General features: G+C 33.2%; 1 protein-coding gene across 2 annotated transcripts; it reads right to left on the reverse strand.

The window, feature by feature from the left end:
- Positions 1-282: 282 nt before the first annotated feature.
- On the reverse strand, positions 283-17,813 carry LOC145316872 (Ig-like and fibronectin type-III domain-containing protein 1). 2 transcript variants are annotated; one of them, XM_080157658.1, is made up of 16 exons: positions 17,729-17,813; positions 15,284-15,374; positions 8,061-8,819; positions 7,706-7,838; positions 7,417-7,540; positions 7,148-7,332; positions 6,402-6,561; positions 5,257-5,478; positions 4,918-4,994; positions 3,994-4,102; positions 3,768-3,828; positions 3,247-3,668; positions 2,613-2,887; positions 2,283-2,514; positions 1,815-2,061; positions 283-1,706 (listed from the first exon to the last, which is right to left on the reverse strand). In XM_080157658.1, exons 2-16 carry the CDS (start codon positions 15,354-15,356, stop codon positions 586-588), a joined length of 4,200 nt encoding a protein of 1,399 aa, XP_080013784.1. In that variant the 5' UTR covers positions 15,357-15,374; positions 17,729-17,813; the 3' UTR covers positions 283-585. The 2 variants fall into 2 exon arrangements, with proteins under 2 accessions (XP_080013784.1, XP_080013782.1); XM_080157656.1 differs by lacking the exon at positions 17,729-17,813 and adding an exon at positions 15,624-15,643.
- Between the last annotated feature and the right edge of the window lie 1,128 nt (positions 17,814-18,941).

Consider the following 18,941-nt stretch of genomic DNA (forward strand, 5'->3'; position numbering starts at 1 on the left):
TTTCAAGCCTTGACGTTAAAGGTTCGAAATTATGCAGCCGTTTACATGGTGATTATTTAGCTAATCTTTTAATTGTAATTACAGATGATCCAAAACATAATTGTTTTGAAAAACCATATCAATATATACATACAAATTTCCCTCATTTCCTTAGTTTTTAATTTTGAAATTGCTTATCCCTCTCCTATTTTCATCCCCTCCCCCCTTTACTCCAATTTTGATATAAAGATGTCTAAAGTTGTCATGTAGTTTCATTCTATAAATAAATAAACAAATAATAAATTTTCATTTTATACGTATATTTTCTTTACAATATTGTATAATTGATTTTACTAATCTATACAAGAAAACTGTACACTATACAAAAAAATGCTTAAATTTTAACAAGATTGATAATACAAAAAGAATGCCTTGTACATATTGTTATGAAGAAAAAAATTGCCGATTTTATCAAATTTTTGACTAAATAAACGTGTTTACTATCAGCAATATATTATGTAACTGAATGAAATTGTTTGAGTAAGATAATTTTAGTATTATATCACATCACTAGAGGCACAAAAAATCAACAACAAAAAGTTTTTTTTAACTGGTTGTTACAGTTGGATTTTGTACTTCTTGGATGTTCATGAAAGGATTTTCAAAGTAGACACTCATGGCACTATTTTTTCTTCTGAAAGCTGAGCACATGTTGCGCTTCTTAACAAATATGATCACAGTAACTGTAGCTGCAAGGATGAACACAACAAGGAAGACAATGATTGCAGTCAGGTTTGTTTCTGCCCGGTAGAATGAGGTCTCTATAAGGACATGGTTGTTGGTAGCAAATACTATGGGTGGCGTCAAATGTGAGGTGCCTTTAGCGTTGCCGGATTTCAGTACCACCTCATACAACTTGCCAGGTATAAGACTATCCAAGGTGAAGCTTTTTTTGGGTGTATCATTGATGATTGACTCTCTGGTACCCTGTTCCCTGTAGTATACTCTGTACAGCTCAACCTTGTCGGCGTTTTTAGCAGGAACATCCCAGGTAACAACAGCCGAATGATTGCTGGTCAACTGGACTTTTACCTTCTGTGGCGGGCCGGGCAGATCGTCTTGGTTCTCATGGAAGCACTGTAGGATGGTTGAGGAATGTTCGGCTGCGCAAAGGATCTCGTCATCGCTAGGCTGGCCGCGACACCAGTTGATACACTTGTTGGGTACCTCCGCCATCTTGCAGCAGTGTCTGTGGTCGGAGCCATCAGAGGCACAGAACATGATCTTGCTGAACTCCAAGAAGCACTGGGGCTTGCGCAGCAGGTCGTCAAAGTCGATTGAGAACTGGCAAATGTCCTGGCAGTCGGCGCTGACATTCTGGTTGGCACAGCAGGTGCGCACGTCTATGGTTTTTCTGATCTCTTGTGGCACAACAACACTGATAGGAGCAACCTTCTCACCAAGATGGTTTTTAGCCTTACAATAATAAAATCCTGCATCATTTACACTAATATTCTTTATTGTAGCACTTAACATGTACTTGGTCTCGTCGTCGGTCTGGCTGAAGTTTATCTCTGTGCGGCCATTGCTCATCAACATGTTGCGCATCGCTTTGTCCCTGAAGAGCTGGATGGAAGGACGGGGCAGTGCGTCAGCCTTGCACTCGATTGTAAGGTCATCTCCGATGATACCTTCGAATTTAATTTTCGCCTCAATGCTTGGTGTCCCTAAAAATAAAAAAAAATTGTTATAATTTTTCTTTTCAAATCTAATTTAGAAGTGGTAAATTTATATAATTTGCATCAAAATTTAGAATAATTAGGAAGGAAACTTACTATTAATGACAATATTTCTGGTTGTCTGCATGGGCGTTCCATATCCATTATCCGCAAGGCAAGAAATATATCCCATGTGTCTCTTCACATTATGAATAGTAGTGACAATGCGCCTGCTAGTGTTGCTGAACAGCGGGTGTCCGTCCACATACAGAGTGATGGTGGGTGTGGGGCTGCCTGTGGCCGCGCAGATGATGGTCATGTTGTCTCCCTCGTTCACTGCTCCGCTTGGCTCTAATATAGGTGCCTAAAAATTAATATAAATAAATTAAAATTTACTAGATTTACCAATTTTAATTATGCAAATGCATTTTTTAAACAGACAAGTAATTTAAATATTGAAATAGTAAATTTATGGAAAGTCGAAAAGAAGGAGAAAACCATTGAATGTAATCAGTTGTTTCATATTCTCTGAAAATTCTGATTGAATAAAGTTCAAATTGTAACAACAGTTTAAATAATTTTTACCTCAACAAATGCAGGAAGAGCAGGATCAGTCCATGCAATCAGAGTCTCACTAGGATCACTTGTCCTGTTGGTATTTTCATCCGCCTTCCTAGACACTGTGACAGCGTACATGCTGTACTGAGTGTTGGGCCGCAGGTTGATCAGCCGGATGGCCGTGGTCTCTGTGTCGATCTGGTTGAATTTGTTGTCGGCCTTGGCGGTTTCGTCCTGGCTCACTTCACGGAAAAATAATCTGAAAAAATGCAAAATGTTTACATGTGCACCAACAATCTTTTTTTTTTATAAATATAAAGATTTTGTAAAAATACATGAAAATCAGATGTTATTTACCTGTAAGAAAGCATATCCTCGGGATGTGCAATAACTGGAGGATTCCAGGTAATATCCAGCCAGAGCGCTGACTTAGCGCCAACCTCCAGCAGATGGGGCGGTGAGGCGGCTGATGTGATACTGCTGCCATTCCAGGAGGCGTCTGATACGTTAACCTTGAGGATGGAGGTAGGCAGGGAGGTACCGTAGCTGTTCCTGGCAACCACATAGAAGGTGTAGAACATATTCGTCTCCAGATCATTCACGTTGGCGATTATTGATGTTGTATTCATTTGCTGAAATATTTTATTTTTAAGATTAACATTTAAAGAGACATTAAAATCAATCAACGGGAATAGTCCCTTTCGTAACATCGCCCCATAAGGGGCGATTCGTCGTATTTTTAAAATGTTTTTTTTATAGGTTATTTTAGGTTAGGTTAGGTTAGGTTATATTGGGTTAGGTGATTGCCCCACAGGGTTAGGTAATTGGCCCCGCAGGGTAAGAGCCCCCCACAGGGGCTAGAAATAGGAGAAAAGCTACTGTGAAAAACACGAAGAATCGCCCTCATAGGGTGCGATGTTACGAAAGGGACTATACCCCAATCAACTAATTTCTTATTTTTAAAAAAATTATATAATTTTTTAAGTCTTACCTTATCACTTTTGAAGATGTTAGAATTGTCTGAGTTATTCAAAACTTTGCGGTAATAAATTTCATATTGATCAATTTCAGCTCTGTTTTCAACATGCCACATTAATGTTACAGTGTCATTTGTAACTCTAGCGGCCCTCAGGTAGCTTGGAGACTCTGGCAGGCTTGCAGTTCCCTCCTCCAGACACATGTACACCTGCCCAATGTAGGGCAGACACGCGCTGTAGTCTGTACCACTGGACAGCTGATTGACCGCCTGGCAGAGAGGTTGACACTGGCGCGGCACGCCACGCTGTGTGCAGCAGGGCAGATGGTCGCGCCCACCCACGCCGCAACGCAGGATCTTGCTGAGGTCCTCCTGGCAGGTAGAGTGAAGGCTCAACAGGTCAGAGAATTTGGCATTGTAAGTACACAACTTTTGACCTATAATAATAAAAATTGACATAAACTGTTTTTAAAAAAAAATTTAAAAGTTTAATTTCATTTTTAACTAAGTTAAAATTAATGTCTTAAATAACTTACATGATTTTTTAACACCAGCGCTGATGCAGCATTTTGTCTGATTATATGATCCTGTATCTTCCTAAATTAAATAAAAGTATATCACTTATTGTAAATCCTTTTAGACCTTTGCAGAGCTAGCGGCCTAAAAAAGCTAAAAACAAATCTTTTTAGAATATTGTTAAGTCGTTTTTTTTTAATTTATCTTTTTATTTTTAATTAAAATTTAAATTTTTTTGGTTTTTACCTGAAGATCCGCCAGAGTTCTGGAAGCTGTTCTGAATACAATTCTGGATGATTCCTCTCCAACTCCATATTCATTCATAGCCATCACATACACTTCATATGACGAGGAACTAAAATATAATTTCACAATTAGTTTTATAAAATACTAGCAGTTACGCCCTTAGCGGCCTTTTAGGGCACTTGAAGGTGTGGGGAGTAGGGAATTTTTGGGGTCATATTTCTGATTGATTTCCCCGAAATAGCTACAAAGGGAGACGATAAAATATAAATGAAAACCATGTCGGTTCAGCGGTTGGCAAACTCTATTGGTATACACAAGCAGACACCGATCCTGATACTTCTACAAAATTAGCGCCTTAAATGATTTTTACCACGTTTATTCGAGAACCCCCCCCCCCCCCTGAAAAACACACTTATTCTAGAAATCTTCCGCTTGAAAAAATAGTTGTGGGAAAAAGAAAGTAAAATTTCCCACTGACAATCATTTTTAAATGATGTATGTATTTAACAAGGATAAACATGACCCATAAGTAGCGCAGCAATAACCAGCAAAAGAGCACTTTTCATGCAAACGGAGAAGACAGTTTTTGGCAGGTATTGTTAAAAACCACAGACTCTGACTTCAGTCGATATACGATCTTTTAATGTAAAATAACAATGTTCTTTTTTGAATTTAATAACCAAGAATAAGTAACCCCCTCCCCTCCTTTAAGTCTCCCTAAAAGCCTCTAGGTGATTGAGTAACTTTTTATACAGTAGCTGTGCTAATAAAAAGAATTGAAGATAGATAGATAATTAATGGGAGTGTAACATAATTTCTCAATGCAGTTTCCTGTCTAAAAATAATACTAGACATTAAGTATTAGTCTTAAAATATCATTTACTACTTACTGATTATAAAAAGACCGTAGTTTTAAAATTTTACCTGTTTAAATGTTCTAGAATAAAAGGACTTTCTGCGTTGAATAATTCTTTTCTTTGTCCCATATTTCTGCCCATTTCCTGGAATAAAATACAATATTAATTTTAATTCATAAATCAGAAATATTGACTATCGAAAAAGAAGTGAGGTAAAGCATGTTTTTGCCCTCAATAAAAAGAAAAAGTAAATCAAATTCAGAATATCTAAAAAAAATTACAATTTTTCAAACAGTTACTTAGGAAGTGTTTTGCTATATTTCATTGACTTATCTATGTATAATTTTACTTAAATTACTAAAAAATTAGTGATGATTTTTTTCAATAGCTATGAACTTTTAACTACCTGGTATGAGACAACGTACTGCTGGACAGAATCTGCATGCTCGTCAGGTTTATCCCAATGCAGAATACCAAAGTTTGTCTCAACATTCGAGAACCTCAGGTTCTTGGGGGCGGAGGGCAGGACGTTGTATCCGTCCAGCAGGCAGCTGGACAGCTCATCCATGTAGGACAGGCAGCGGAAATATTTGTAGCTTATGTCGGTTACCCTTCCAGAACAAAGCTCCTAAAATATTTAATTGTAGAATATTTCCTATAAACCAAAAAACAGTCTATGATTATTATTTGTTTATTCTGTTTTCTTTATGCATTGACTTAATCTAAGCACATATATTTAAAGATATTTTAAAACTACTTTAATTAGGAAAAAATGATCTAAAAAGGCATATAATTTACGTACATTAAAAATCTAGATATTTCCAGAAAAAAAGTCAGTTCTAAATCAGCTTTAACTGGTTTGTACCATAAGTAGTCTACTAGACATTGATAAAGTGATCGGTAAATGGAAGAATTATTAATCTTACACAAAATGTCAACAAAAGATGTATTTTCTTAAGTTTTAAATAGAGTGAAAGATTATTTTTCTGCCATTTGCCTCTCCAAATACCTCTGATATTAATGTCTTTTATGACACAGATTATAATTGTGACATATGAGGGTACTGTGACAGTGTCAATCAGTAATGATTAATTCCTCAATCACAGACATAAACGTTGATATCATGGTTTTGTCATGCATTTAAATGAGGCCAGTTTGTATATGAATAGCGAAGCAATGTCAAATTTTCAATACTTTTTTAATAAAGAAACGAAAATGTCATTTTTAACAAGCTGATTAATTTTGTTTGTTATTACTAAAAATTAAAAGGAAAATGATTTTTCTAAATTGTAGTTACGTTTTGAATTTACAAGAGAGACATGCAGTATTTGGGTGTAGGGGGATTATCCATCCCACTTGAAAGTTAATGAAGGTTGATGCTATCCCCTAGGGGTCTAGCACATATCTACACCCCCCCCCCCCCTATATAAATCCCCCTTATATACCGATTTAATTTACAGCCAAGGGGATTGTCAAGAAAAAAACTCAAACCCCATGGCAAAACCCTATGCAAGCCACTAATTTACAATAGACGTTATTTGAGTTCTGTACCTGGCAAATTGGAGGAATGGATTTTCTGGAGCAGCAGGGAGTGTGGTCCCGTCCATCCGCCAGGCAGGAAAATATCTGGGTGTCCCAGGGTGCGCAGATCATAAGGTCGGTCACTGAGGCAGAGCTCATGCGCAGCGGGTCACAAAAATCATCAACGCACCTAGAAATAAAACTAAGTTAAAGAAGCTGTACACCAAAGATAGGTCAACTTTTAATTTTCAAGCATCAAAATTTAATTCTAAAAAAAATGTTGAATTTTATATTTTGAAGCCGTGTTGAATTTGAATCCACCTGTGAGGGTATTGACATAAATATTGGCTGATGTAAGTGTTACATTTGCACACACCAGTCAAAATATATTCTCTCAAATATTCACAAAAGGAAAATAAATCCCAGGCGTGTAGGGATAGGAAAATTTAAGAAAAATAATGTACTACATGTACATAATGTTTTTTTCTAATGTTTTTAATTAAAGAAAAAAGACAGCTTAGTTTTCCTTTATGAAATATAAATGACTTTTTTTTGGATAATTGGAAAATTATTATACAACCAATTGACATATTCCTGAATATTCCAGATATATTCATGCATTTCTCAATAAACGAACACATAAATTTACTAAAACACACACAGATTTATTTAAAATTTGTCATAATTTTTACCCAATAATTGTCTTTTAGGGTTAACCTTGTAAAATTAAAACTAAATTTGGACCAAAATAAAGATTTTTCTTAATGGTAACTTACTTTGCATGTGTGACATTATTTTTGATGCAGCATGACTTGATGTCAGGTAGTTGAGGGGGCGGAGCTTCTCTAGACTCATATTCTCCGCCCTTGACGTGGGTGACCACCATCTCCTTGTACGTCGGCAAGCTCTTACCCCCATTCTTACCCTCAGTCCACATGTATACTTCGTATAGGGAAAATACCTAAAAATAATCATTGAAAGATTTTTTATGATGGATTTCAAAAAATTCACTTAAAAAAAACGCAAGAAAGCAAAGATTGCTTACCTCAAGACTAGAAACAACAAGAGTGGTTGTGTTAATAGGAACTTCGTAGATTTGTGATTGAGAAGGATAGAACTGTTTAGCTGCTGTACTGTTCACCGTAACAGAATATACTGGTATCAACAATCTAAACAAAGAAAAGGTTTAAATCTGTAATCATTAGGTCTTTTCTAATAATCTGACATTGAAATTTAAATTTTGTATGAAAATTTCAAATAATTTATATCATATTTTAAAAAAAGTTTTTCTAATGTATTTATGTGCTTTTAATTATGTGGAATTTTATACTTACTGGTGATAGGTGACATTGACAAAATATTTGTGGTTAAGTCCTGGCGGGGTGTGGGGAGGGTTCCATCTGATTTTCAGGGTTGTATCATTCACAGCGGTCACAGACAGGTCTTCTGGGCTTCCAGGTAAGGATTCTGGAGAAAAAAAGTATATTGATTGATAGCAAATCCCTAAAATCCTCGACGTAGGCAGTTCTTGGATTTGAGACGGACAGACAGATCAACATTCTATTAATTGAGCCATTACCCTTTTTTATATCAAAGCTACTTTATAATTTAAATTTTTCGTCCGTCCATCTGTTGCGTAAGTTTTTTTTATATAATTCCAAGGAATATAAATTAAATCAATTTACTCACCAATTCCAATGGCAATACAAGTGAGTGTTGCAGTTGTATGTTCAGCACACGAAAAATGTGTCTTCAGCAGGTCAGTCTGGACATTGTACTCTCCACGGCAGAGATCCTGGCAGACCTCAGGAATGCCAGCAGCCTCGCAGCACGGCACATGGTTGCGTCCATCCGCCATACATTCGGCAATAGCCGGGAAATCTGACTCGCACTGGCTCGGATTTCCCGCCACTCCGCCTAATATGTTAGTGACGTCACAGAAGCCAAGACACGTGTTTGATACTTTTTTGTCCGCGCAACATTGGGTGAAATTGTGGATAAGGGAGTCGAGTGGGTTGGCCCAGTAGGCTTCAGCAGCTGGAGCTACTAGTCCTGTATGAATTGAGGCAGCCTCAGGCACATTGGGATTTGCAGTAACTTCATCGTCAATTTCAACGGCACTTTCCTTGACAACTTTAAGCTGCTGGAAAGTTCTAATTGGAGGATCACTGTTTACTTCGCAAACATAGAATCCAGCATCTTTGGTAATTAAATTTTTAATTAATAACACATACACTTCGCCATCATTTTCATGAAGTACACTGATACGCTTGTCGCTAGTGATGACAGCACTATTAGCGGTCAGCACTCTGATGCTGTTCTTCCCCTTCTGGTCCTTCTTCCATATGACAGTGTTGTCCCCCTGGTGCCGAACTATGCAGGTCAACAGACCATCCTCCCCCACCACGCGAGTCACTGCCTTCGTGTGTAGCTGCTCTACTGTGGTTACTAAAATAGAAATAAAAAGATTTGTTAGAAATAATCTAAAGTTTGCCTCTTTTCTATTTCGAAGTGCATCAAAACATTCCAAAACCTATTTATTTCCAACAACAAACTGTTTAGATCCAGTTAGATTTGATTTCATCTGTTTATATTGTAAGATAGTTTGTGTGTGTGTTAGATCTATAAATACATCATTTATTTTCTTGGCAAAAATTCTGCACAAACTCTAAAATAATATTAGTGCAAATTTGTTTAGTGCAATATTTCGAAATGGGCTAAAATTGTGCAAGATTCAAGAAATTATTCTAACATAATGTGAAAAATAATATTAAATTTCTAACATTCTTATATGTTTACTTTAATCTAATCTGAAACTGAAACTTATATGGGGGGGGGGGAATTTTAAACTTGTGCTATTGTGGACTTCAGAGGCTTTCAAGTGAAAATTTGTCTGGTTTTATATTTGATAATAAGATAATGATTTGGTCCAATCAATTTACACTTTAAACAAAACAAAAAATATTTCAAGCTGAATGAAGATTTCTCAAATTTGTTATTTGTTGATAAAATCATGGTTGAAATGGTCAATTTGAACCCCACCCTTTTCTAAAGGATAAAAGTGCCAAATTACTGTAAAATGTTGTACAATACCAAATAATACAAATTGAGGAAGAGGCAAATCTTGTTTAAGCAGCAAAAGGTGAAGGAAAATTATGTCAATCTCAATTGATAAAATTTCTGAGAAGTCAACCATGGATAGGGGAATTTGGAGTTTGTAAAGTAACTAAAACAATTTTATTATCATATACATTACAAAATTGAACTCATGTCTTTTAACAATCAAAAGATAATTTCCAAAAAATACTATGTATAAACTGTTTAACGGATTAAAATGAATTTGACATAAATTAGCTTCTTAAAAATTAATTATATTTAAGGATGATTTAAAAAGGCAAATTTACAGTTCCCTTATCCGTGACAAAATCATCTTGAAAGTGAGGAAACAATTTGCAATACAAAAATTATTCTCTGCGAAAATTTGCTAGAACCTAGGATCCTCTAACTTACTTTAAAACGGTGTTGCCCCAAAACCAAAGAATATATTTGATTGTTAAATTAATGACAACTGTGTACAGAAGTTTCATACTATTAACAACATTTAAGTGGGAAAAATGAACAATAAAATACAAGAAAGAAAAATAATTATGCTCATCCTATTATATAAAGTATTAAGCTTTTTTTTGTCTGTAGTGAAGTATCTCGCTAACCGCTGAAGCGTTATGGTTCTCCTTTACATTAAAGCTTCTTAGAGGTCCAGGGAAGGTTTTTAACTATTTTGGGGGAGGGTATCTCCACCCTCCTAATAAAAATGACCCCCTTCCCCTTTTTCTTTTTAAAACTCAAGTTAAAAAATGAGGGAGGTCAACTTTCCTTCCTTCCAACTTAAGTGCACCTAGAGGCCTCTAGGGACGTAGCCGCTAGTTTATTATAAAGTTACTAAATTTTACAGCGAAAAAGTAATTACTGTGTAGCTGTTTCGTATGATTTGCATAAGACAATATTTTTTCTTCATTTTCTCAAGCATGACAAAAATTGGTTTGGTGGTTGGGGGGGGGGGGTGGGCTACGACTTTCAGGGACGTAATTTGAAAATTTGAACTTACTTTTTTTATATGAGGTTATTAATAATGCAAAACTCACGTCCCATACTTATTATTTTAAAATTCTAATTTTATATTTTTTGCCATTTTTTAATTACTAAAGCTGCCCTTACTGTTTTTAACGTCAAGCTTCAAAATTTGTAGAGCACAAGAAATCAGGAAACATCATTTTTTTAAAACCTCTCATTATTTTAAACTTACTTTTGAGCTTTATTACTTTTTAATGTTTTGCCTATTATAAGAATGATAAAGAATAATAAATGAATAAGAATGATTTTTGTGCATTTTTTGGCAAAGTTTTGAGATGATAATATAACAACTTATCATGGTTTTTGCAAAAAAAATATTTAATGAGTCCTTAAGCGTAATTTAAGTGTTTCGTGATTTGATTTTGAAAAATTGGGTAATATTAGATATGATATTATGTTCTAATTTGATCCTTAACAAGGCACAGAAATAAAATTTGAAAATATATAATTATTTAAAGAGTAGCTTTGCTATTGAACTTCAACTGCTTGCATTTAAGTACTTGTAAAAATTGATCTATGGCTGCAATCCAATACCTTTACTTTAATCATTTACAGGGTTGTGTCGATAAGAAATTTATGCAGTTTAGAAACCATATTTAAAGCATATACTTCATATAAAATTAGAACCCAAAAGAACCAAAGAGACAATTAATGACATGCCAATTAATAACAAATTTTCACAAACAAAAAATAGGTGATTATCTTTTACACAATTAGAGCAAATGTAAGTAAATTATCAAAAAGCAATTAAAATTAGGGACAAAAAAGATAGACATCTATTTTTAAGAGCAGCTTAGAAACCCAATTGAATACCTAAGGAATCTGGGTTTTTTTCAACATAAATTATAAAATATATAACATTTTTAGTGACAACCCTTGCTTAACTTTTTGTGGTTTATTATCTGCGAAGTGAACATTTATAAACTTTTAATATTGATGGCTTGCAAACACCATTATGCCTTGATAGAAAAGAAATAAGACAGAAAATAGTCAACCCAAAAATATTTGAAGATTTAGAGAACAATGAATTCCAAAAAGCCTGATTTTTCTTTTTTTAAAACTTGTCATTTGAAGTTAACAATAAAATCCTATGTTTATATTTCTTAAAATTGTCAAATCATTTTGAAGAAATTTGTTTGTTCATTGTTAAAGTATAGGAATTAGTTGTATGAAGCTACTTGCAACAATGTTATAAACCCCGAACCACTTCATTATGCAATCTACATTTTCCTGGATATTTTGTCTACGATAGACCATAAGTGTACAGCTTTACAGTACATTGTTTCTATTTGTTAAAGCAACACGTATGATAAAAGAAAAAGATTCTGTTTAAAGTAAAATGCTTATATTTCAATCAAAATCTATATTTTTGTATTTTTTACCGATCCACTTCATTATGCAAATCAAAAGAAAATCAATGAGAAAACGTTTGTTTTGCCCTTTTCTCCACTTTTAAAAAATAATTCTGATAAAATAACAATATTTTAAGGGATTTATGCATTAATTATAATGAAAAACAGTTTGAGGTAGATTTTATTGATTTTTCCAAATAAGAAATAATTGAAAAAAAGAAATTCTATCCCTATCACTTTAGAGGACAGCTGCCGACCCCCAATCTTATGGATGAAGCTAAATACATATAAAAAATTTGCCTGAAAAGTATACAAAAATGTTTTTTGATGTGTTAAAAAAATCCATTTAAAAATCTTGATTTTGAGGATGATGGCCTTTAAGATGCTCTTACTGGTGGTGATGGTGAGCTAAATGTTATCAAAGTGCATGCCCTTGAAGAAAACTTATATATTGAACTATGGTCCAATTTTTGTAGTCATAGCAGCCTCCAGCCAAGCAATATTAAAAAAGAAAAAAATTGCAATTTTAATTACTAAAATTCATAAAGTAAATAATGTAGTTTTTAGATAATGGTTATATTTCATGTCGAGAGGCTCCACTGGAGGCTGCTATGACTACAAAAAATGGTACATAGGTTAATAGACAAGTTGTTGTAATGTTCATGTACTTAGATAACATTTAGCTCACCTTCACCACCAGTAAGAGCATCTTAAAGGCCATCATCCTGAAAATCAAGATTTTAAAATGGATTTTTTAACACATCAAAAAACATTTTTGTATACTTTTCAGGGTAACTTTTATCTTTAACATGTATTTAGCTTCATCCATAAGAATGGGGGTTAACAGCTGTCCTCTAAAGTGATAAGGATAGAATTTATTTTTTTCAATTATTTCTTATTTAGAAAAATCATTAAAATCTACCTTAAACTGTTTTTCATTATAATTAATGCATTAATCCCTTAAAATATTGCTATTTTATCAGAATCATTTTTTAAAATTGGAGAAAAGTGCAAAACAAACGTTTTCTCATTGATTTTCTTTTGATTTGCATAATGACGTGGATCGGTAAAAAATAAAAAAATATAGATTTTGATTGAAAGATAAGCCTTTTACTTTAAAAAGAATCCTTTTCTTTTATCATACGTGTTGCTTTAACAAATAGAAACAATGTACTGTAAAGCTGTACACTTATGGACTACCGTAGACAAAATATCCAGGAAAATGTAGATTGCATAATGAAGTGGTTCGGGGTTTACAATCAAAATATAAATTGCGTGGGTGGGTTACTAAAGCAGATTGTGTGTAGATTATATAAGGAAAAAATCCATTGGTCAATTCGTTTGCGAAAAAATAGTCTAAAATAAAGTATCTTTGAATTAAAATAGGGAATATTTAACTATACGTTCTTAGCCTATCCATTCACCCCCAATAAGACAAAATACGTAAAATGTATTAAAAACGCAGATTTTTACTAAAAGTTTAAGATGTAAAAAGTTAATTTTGTCATCATTTTGTCATTCCAATTATCTGTTCCAGGCTATAAGAATTTTGTACTTTTTTGGGTAGATTTGTAAATTGTGCATGTTGTAAATGTAACAACTCTAATTCAAACTCTCCTCTTACTTCTGGTTGAATTGATAGTATTACATAATTTTATATGCCTTAAAATTTAAATAAAATCGCATTTAAAACAAATAAAGTAGTATTTGATTTTTTGTTTAAAAAATTAAGTTATAGTTTATTTCAAGTCAAGTATTGAAAGAAAATATATTAAAATTTTTTTTTTTAATGTTTGAAACGGCATTTTGGCGGAATATTGAAAAATTGCCATTATTACATTTCATGGTTGGGTTTTATAGCGTTTTACATGCTTTGTTAATATTTTAGTTTGTGTAAAAATAAATAAATTTACAGAAAACAGGAACTTTGGACTAAATGGTTTAAAAGGGAAGCAGTTAAATTTGTCGTTTTGCTTTGCCAATGGATGTAGAATATACGTGGATATTAGGACAGTTTAAAATTGTCGTCAATTTAGCTTGGAAAGAGGAGGTGGAAGAGAGAGGAAACGTTATTTTAACCCGATTTAATTTTATTAAAGAACTTGAAAATTTGGCGCAAGATCCAAGTTATAAAATATCCATTGCCTGAAATTACGACCATATAAAGTCAAGAATAGCAAGAGTGGCCCTCCTCACATCAACAAACACACACACAAACAAGATGTATTGTTATCTGAAATACCAATCAGAAATTTCCATTTTATTTGACCTATATTTGGCACATATCCTGCTTTCACAAGTTGACACACACACACATAAGCACATTCACACAAACACGCACATCAAATACCAAATATGTAAAAATGCTTTCTAAACTAGAAAGCACGAAGAAAAAAGGTGAAAACCGAATCCTGTTGCCCCATTTCTTGAAAATATCTTCTGAGCAGGGTCAATATATCTTTATTGATAAACTTGTATTTTAAAAGCCTATTTAATCTACAGACAAAAGACAAAGGCGTAGTAAATTTGATAGATTGGGTAATTGATTAGAAACATAAAATCACATGAAAGCAGAAGATGTCATTTCAATTAAAAATTTGATAGATAAAATTGTCCATAATTCTTGTGCACCATAAAAAAAAATTTCAATAAAAAAACACAATTCTTAAAGCAAAAAATGTAGTGTAACTCCCCAAAAAAAGAACACAACTCCATATCCCACAAAGATGTCTAATTTAGAACTACCTAAATTACCTTTTTTAAGGGGGTCCCATTTTTTACAACACATTGAACGTGAATTCAAAATTTTCCAAGATTAAGAAAAGGGCTAGATTTTAAAAATCTAAATAAAATATAATACCCAAAGATTTATTTGACTTTCAACAAAAGCAGCAATCTCCTTATTTCTAAAGTTATAATTTTATCTTCAACAATAACCATGTAAAGTGAATTAATGCATTCTTTTAGAAACTAAATTTCTGATATCTATATATAGATATTTGGTCTGTGAAGGACAAAATACTGTAAATTAAATGTTAAATTAGCCTTTTTAGACAAATTGGTTTTCGTTTTTCATGAAAAGCGGGGAAAAAATTGTAGAAAGGTTTCTAAAAAAAGAGGAGAGCTTTATATATATTACTACTTTTTGATTTTAGTAATTATAATTTTCTGTTAACTTCATTTATGGCTTAAAGTCAATGATTTAGCCACTTAAGTATTGGTCTTTCTGTGGGTTATGTAATATATTGGCCAATTAAATATTTTTTTGTTACAGGATATTTATTTACTTGAACAAATCCACAAATTTTATGCTCCACTTGATTCTTTGTGACATAATTAAACATTTAATATTTTTCATTAGGGCCTCTTTACAAAGTACGGGATGAATAGTAATATAGCGATTCTATCGTGAAATAAAAGATTACTTACTTGCTTTTTTGTGCAAAGAAAGGGGAACCAACTGTAAGACTAATATGATAATCCAACTTCCACGAATAAGCATCTTTTTACATATCACAATCTGAATAATAAAATAATTTCATTGTTATTGATTTTTTGAGTAAATGTTGGTTAATTTCTGTTGTGTTAATATGATATTCCAAGGATTAATGTCGACTACAAGGCATGTAATAAAGAGGTCTGTTCCTGTTGACAGTAAAACCGACATTATATATTGACACCATACGTCTTTAATTTCCATAAAGATATCCTATTTCTGACAAAAGAAAATTCTCAATTCATACGATAAAAATTTTAATAAATAAATTACCTGTCTTTATATAAAATAATTTCTTTTTTTACAAATAATATAAAATATATGTTTAACCTTTGAAAGTAAAAGATTAACTGACAAACTTTCCTCTATGCAGGGCGGAGGGAATATTAAGGTTGTCCTGTCTGACCGCTTAGTACCTGGCTGATGTAACCTGCATGAGCTTGGCGGAGTGTCGGCGTACCTAGGCGGTCCCCTATTCCCCCTTACTCCTGTACCTGAAGCAACAACCCTTTTTTATGATGACCTAGCCCCGCCCATTTATCAACACATTGATAGGATTAAACACCTTTTTTTTGTTGATATTATGTAATATGTATGTTCCCTTTATAAGTACTATTCTTTGATAAAATCGGTTTATATCAACTAATGAAAGTCTTATCTTCTTTGGAAAGTATACATATTTTGCTTTACTTGAATGCAAAAAGAACACTTAATTACCTTTTAGTGTTCATAATTGATTAAGACCAAAAATATTAGAGTATTATTAATATACTCTTTTTAGCATTTACACTGATCTTAGATCTAAAGATAAAAAAAGAAAGGACTTAGCATAATATGTTCTGAAACCTAAGGTTAAAACTTGACCTGTTCGCTCTTGTTTCTTATTTTCAGGGAGGTAGGGGGAATGGGACTGTAAATTATTCAGGTCTCATATGAAAACTTGCTTTTATTTGTTGGCTTTAAAACGGAATCTTTTTATTCAATGACTGTTGTATACTGAAGGGGTATTCTTCTTTATCATAAAAATGTAAATCGATTTATCATTCATCATTGTCTTATCCCTTTAAGATGTTAAGATATTTAACAACTTTCTTAAGTTTCTGATATATTCAGTTTTGTATTATGGCTTTTATCGACTTTAGGATAGCCTAAAATTTGTTTAGGCTTAAATGAAAGATTTTCAATTTATCCAAATAATCAATTTACTTCACCATATAAAAAATTTGTTTTTGTCGTTAGATTAACTTTCATGGAAGTATCATTAATTTTAAAACTTTTTTTTAGATGCAATCTTACTTAAGCATAAAATAGAAGATGTTGATAATTAAAATTGCAAACTTAAAAGCTTAAGGGATTCACACCCGCCAATAAGCTGCTCTATCCGCCAATTTACTACCCTTTAGACACCCAAAAAAAATATACTAAATTCTAGAGATAAAAAATACAAAAATATTGTTAAACAATTATTTGATTTTTAAAAGGTAAATATATTTAGAGCGGCTGCCTACTTATCCTTGCTAAAAATATAAAAATGATACGCTTAGCTAGTACTTACTACTTGCATATCCTTTGTATAACCGCGCCTAAATAGTTTTAATACATAATCTTATCAATTATTACATAAGTAGTCTTTCCTGTTGTATTACAAAATTTATATGTTTTTTATTGTATTGCCTAAAAAAGTAAAAATGTACATAAATAATTTTCATTGATTCATAACATAACAGTTTTTGATTAAGCTAAAACATGAAATCATGTACTAGCTAATTTTCAAAGACTAGGGGCGTGCATGGAGAAAATTATTTAGGTTTTATTTACACCCCCTCCCCTCCCCCCACCACAAATCCAATACAAGGCAGTTTCAATCTTACAAGGAATGTAAAAATTTTCATTGCGCTTCGCACTCATGAAGTTGATTATTTTCAAGAACACACAATACAAAATAAAGATTAAGCGACAATTTAAAATATTTTTTTTACATGATTAGTTACTTCATTTCTTTTGAAACTATCACTGTAAGCATGATTAGATAATCACTTTTTGAATTTTTTTTAAATCACTGTTACAACTTCCTGATGATTAGGCACAACTAATTTGTAAAACTCATAAGAAGAAGAGTACAAACTACATAGTTATCCAACCTTCCTTTTCCCGCATTTAATTATTCAAAAAGGCTTAGACCATTAGGAAAAAAGGGGTAGAGTGTTAAAAATGTGCACCTTCAACAGGGAAGTTGAATCCAAAAAGGGATGGTTAATTTCTAAAGGGGAAGTGAGGTGATAATAAAATGTAAACTCGCAAGGGTCAATGCTCTGGATGGTTTTGTTAAGCTTATAGCGTGTTTTTTGGATCTGTTGGTTAAACAGGGTTTCTCATACCACTAAGAAGTTTCTTTTTTGGTCTTCCTCTATCACACACTCACACACACACTCACAAGCTTTTTTCAACTTCTTTCTCCCGCTTTTTTTCAGACTACCCCTCTCTCTGTCTCCCTCAGCTCTCTCTCTCTCTCACTCTCCATATTAATTTTTTTAACGTAGAGAAATTAGTCTTCGCTTCGAAAGACGGAAAATATTTCTAACCAAGATGTTGTGCCATTTAAAATGTCGTCATTTTCGACTCAACCAAAAAATCAACAAGAAAGAAAAAATTCGCAAAAAATATTACTCTTATACAATATTGTATTTCATGATAAATGAAACTTTAGTAGGCAAACGACGGCGAAAGCAACGAACCTCTAAGGTAGAAATTGGATGGATAGATTCGATAGTCGCACAATGTTACAGAAATTTATTTTATTTTGACCGTACAGTTAGGTTTTACTGGGTTTTAGATAGCTATGCACGGTTATATTACCCTAATAAGTTGAGCCTCCGCAGGGTTAATGCCCTGCATAGTTAGACATTTAAGAATCTTGCTTCAGATTTAATTCCGGGACAGTAGGATTATTTTCTTCATTCCTTTTCAATTTTAAGTTCCATAGTAAGATACTTTTTATTAAAATATTTGAGAAGTGTCCCTTTCGTGGCAATGCATTTAAGGGGCGATTCGTCGTATTTTTAAAATGGCTTTTGATAGGTTATTTTAGGTTATATTAGGTTAGGTGATTGCCCCACAGGATTAGGCAATTTGCCCCGCAGGGGCTAGAAATAGGAGAAAAGCTACTGTGAAAAAAAAAAAAAACGAAGAATTGCCTCTTAAGGAGCGTTGCCACGAAAGGGACTATACCCAAATATTTGACTTTTGGTTGTTTTATATGGTTACCGATGGATGGGTTGCTATGTGTTGCGCTGGATTGCGCGCAGCGGTTCATCTTCAAAATCTCCTCCCCCTCAAGTAATCCTTCCCCGCCCTCCATATTCTCCCCAGTTTTCAGCCTTTCACCCTTTTTCTCCTCAGAATTTTCTCTAAAAAATCAGCCCCTCTCCCTTTTTTCATGGTTTGAGCATTTTCTCTCCTCTTTTATGGCATCGCCACACCCAATTTAGAAGCTTAAATTATTGGAAGCCTAGTTTTTTAATGGAAAAACAATGTTTTTGAAATTCTAAAATGCATATATGTTAAGATAAGGCCTAAATTTTATATCTTACT

This window comes from Acartia tonsa, chromosome 4, assembly GCF_053477335.1.
Source record: "Acartia tonsa isolate MP-2025a chromosome 4, ASM5347733v1, whole genome shotgun sequence".
Lineage (NCBI taxonomy): Eukaryota > Metazoa > Arthropoda > Copepoda > Calanoida > Acartiidae > Acartia > Acartia tonsa.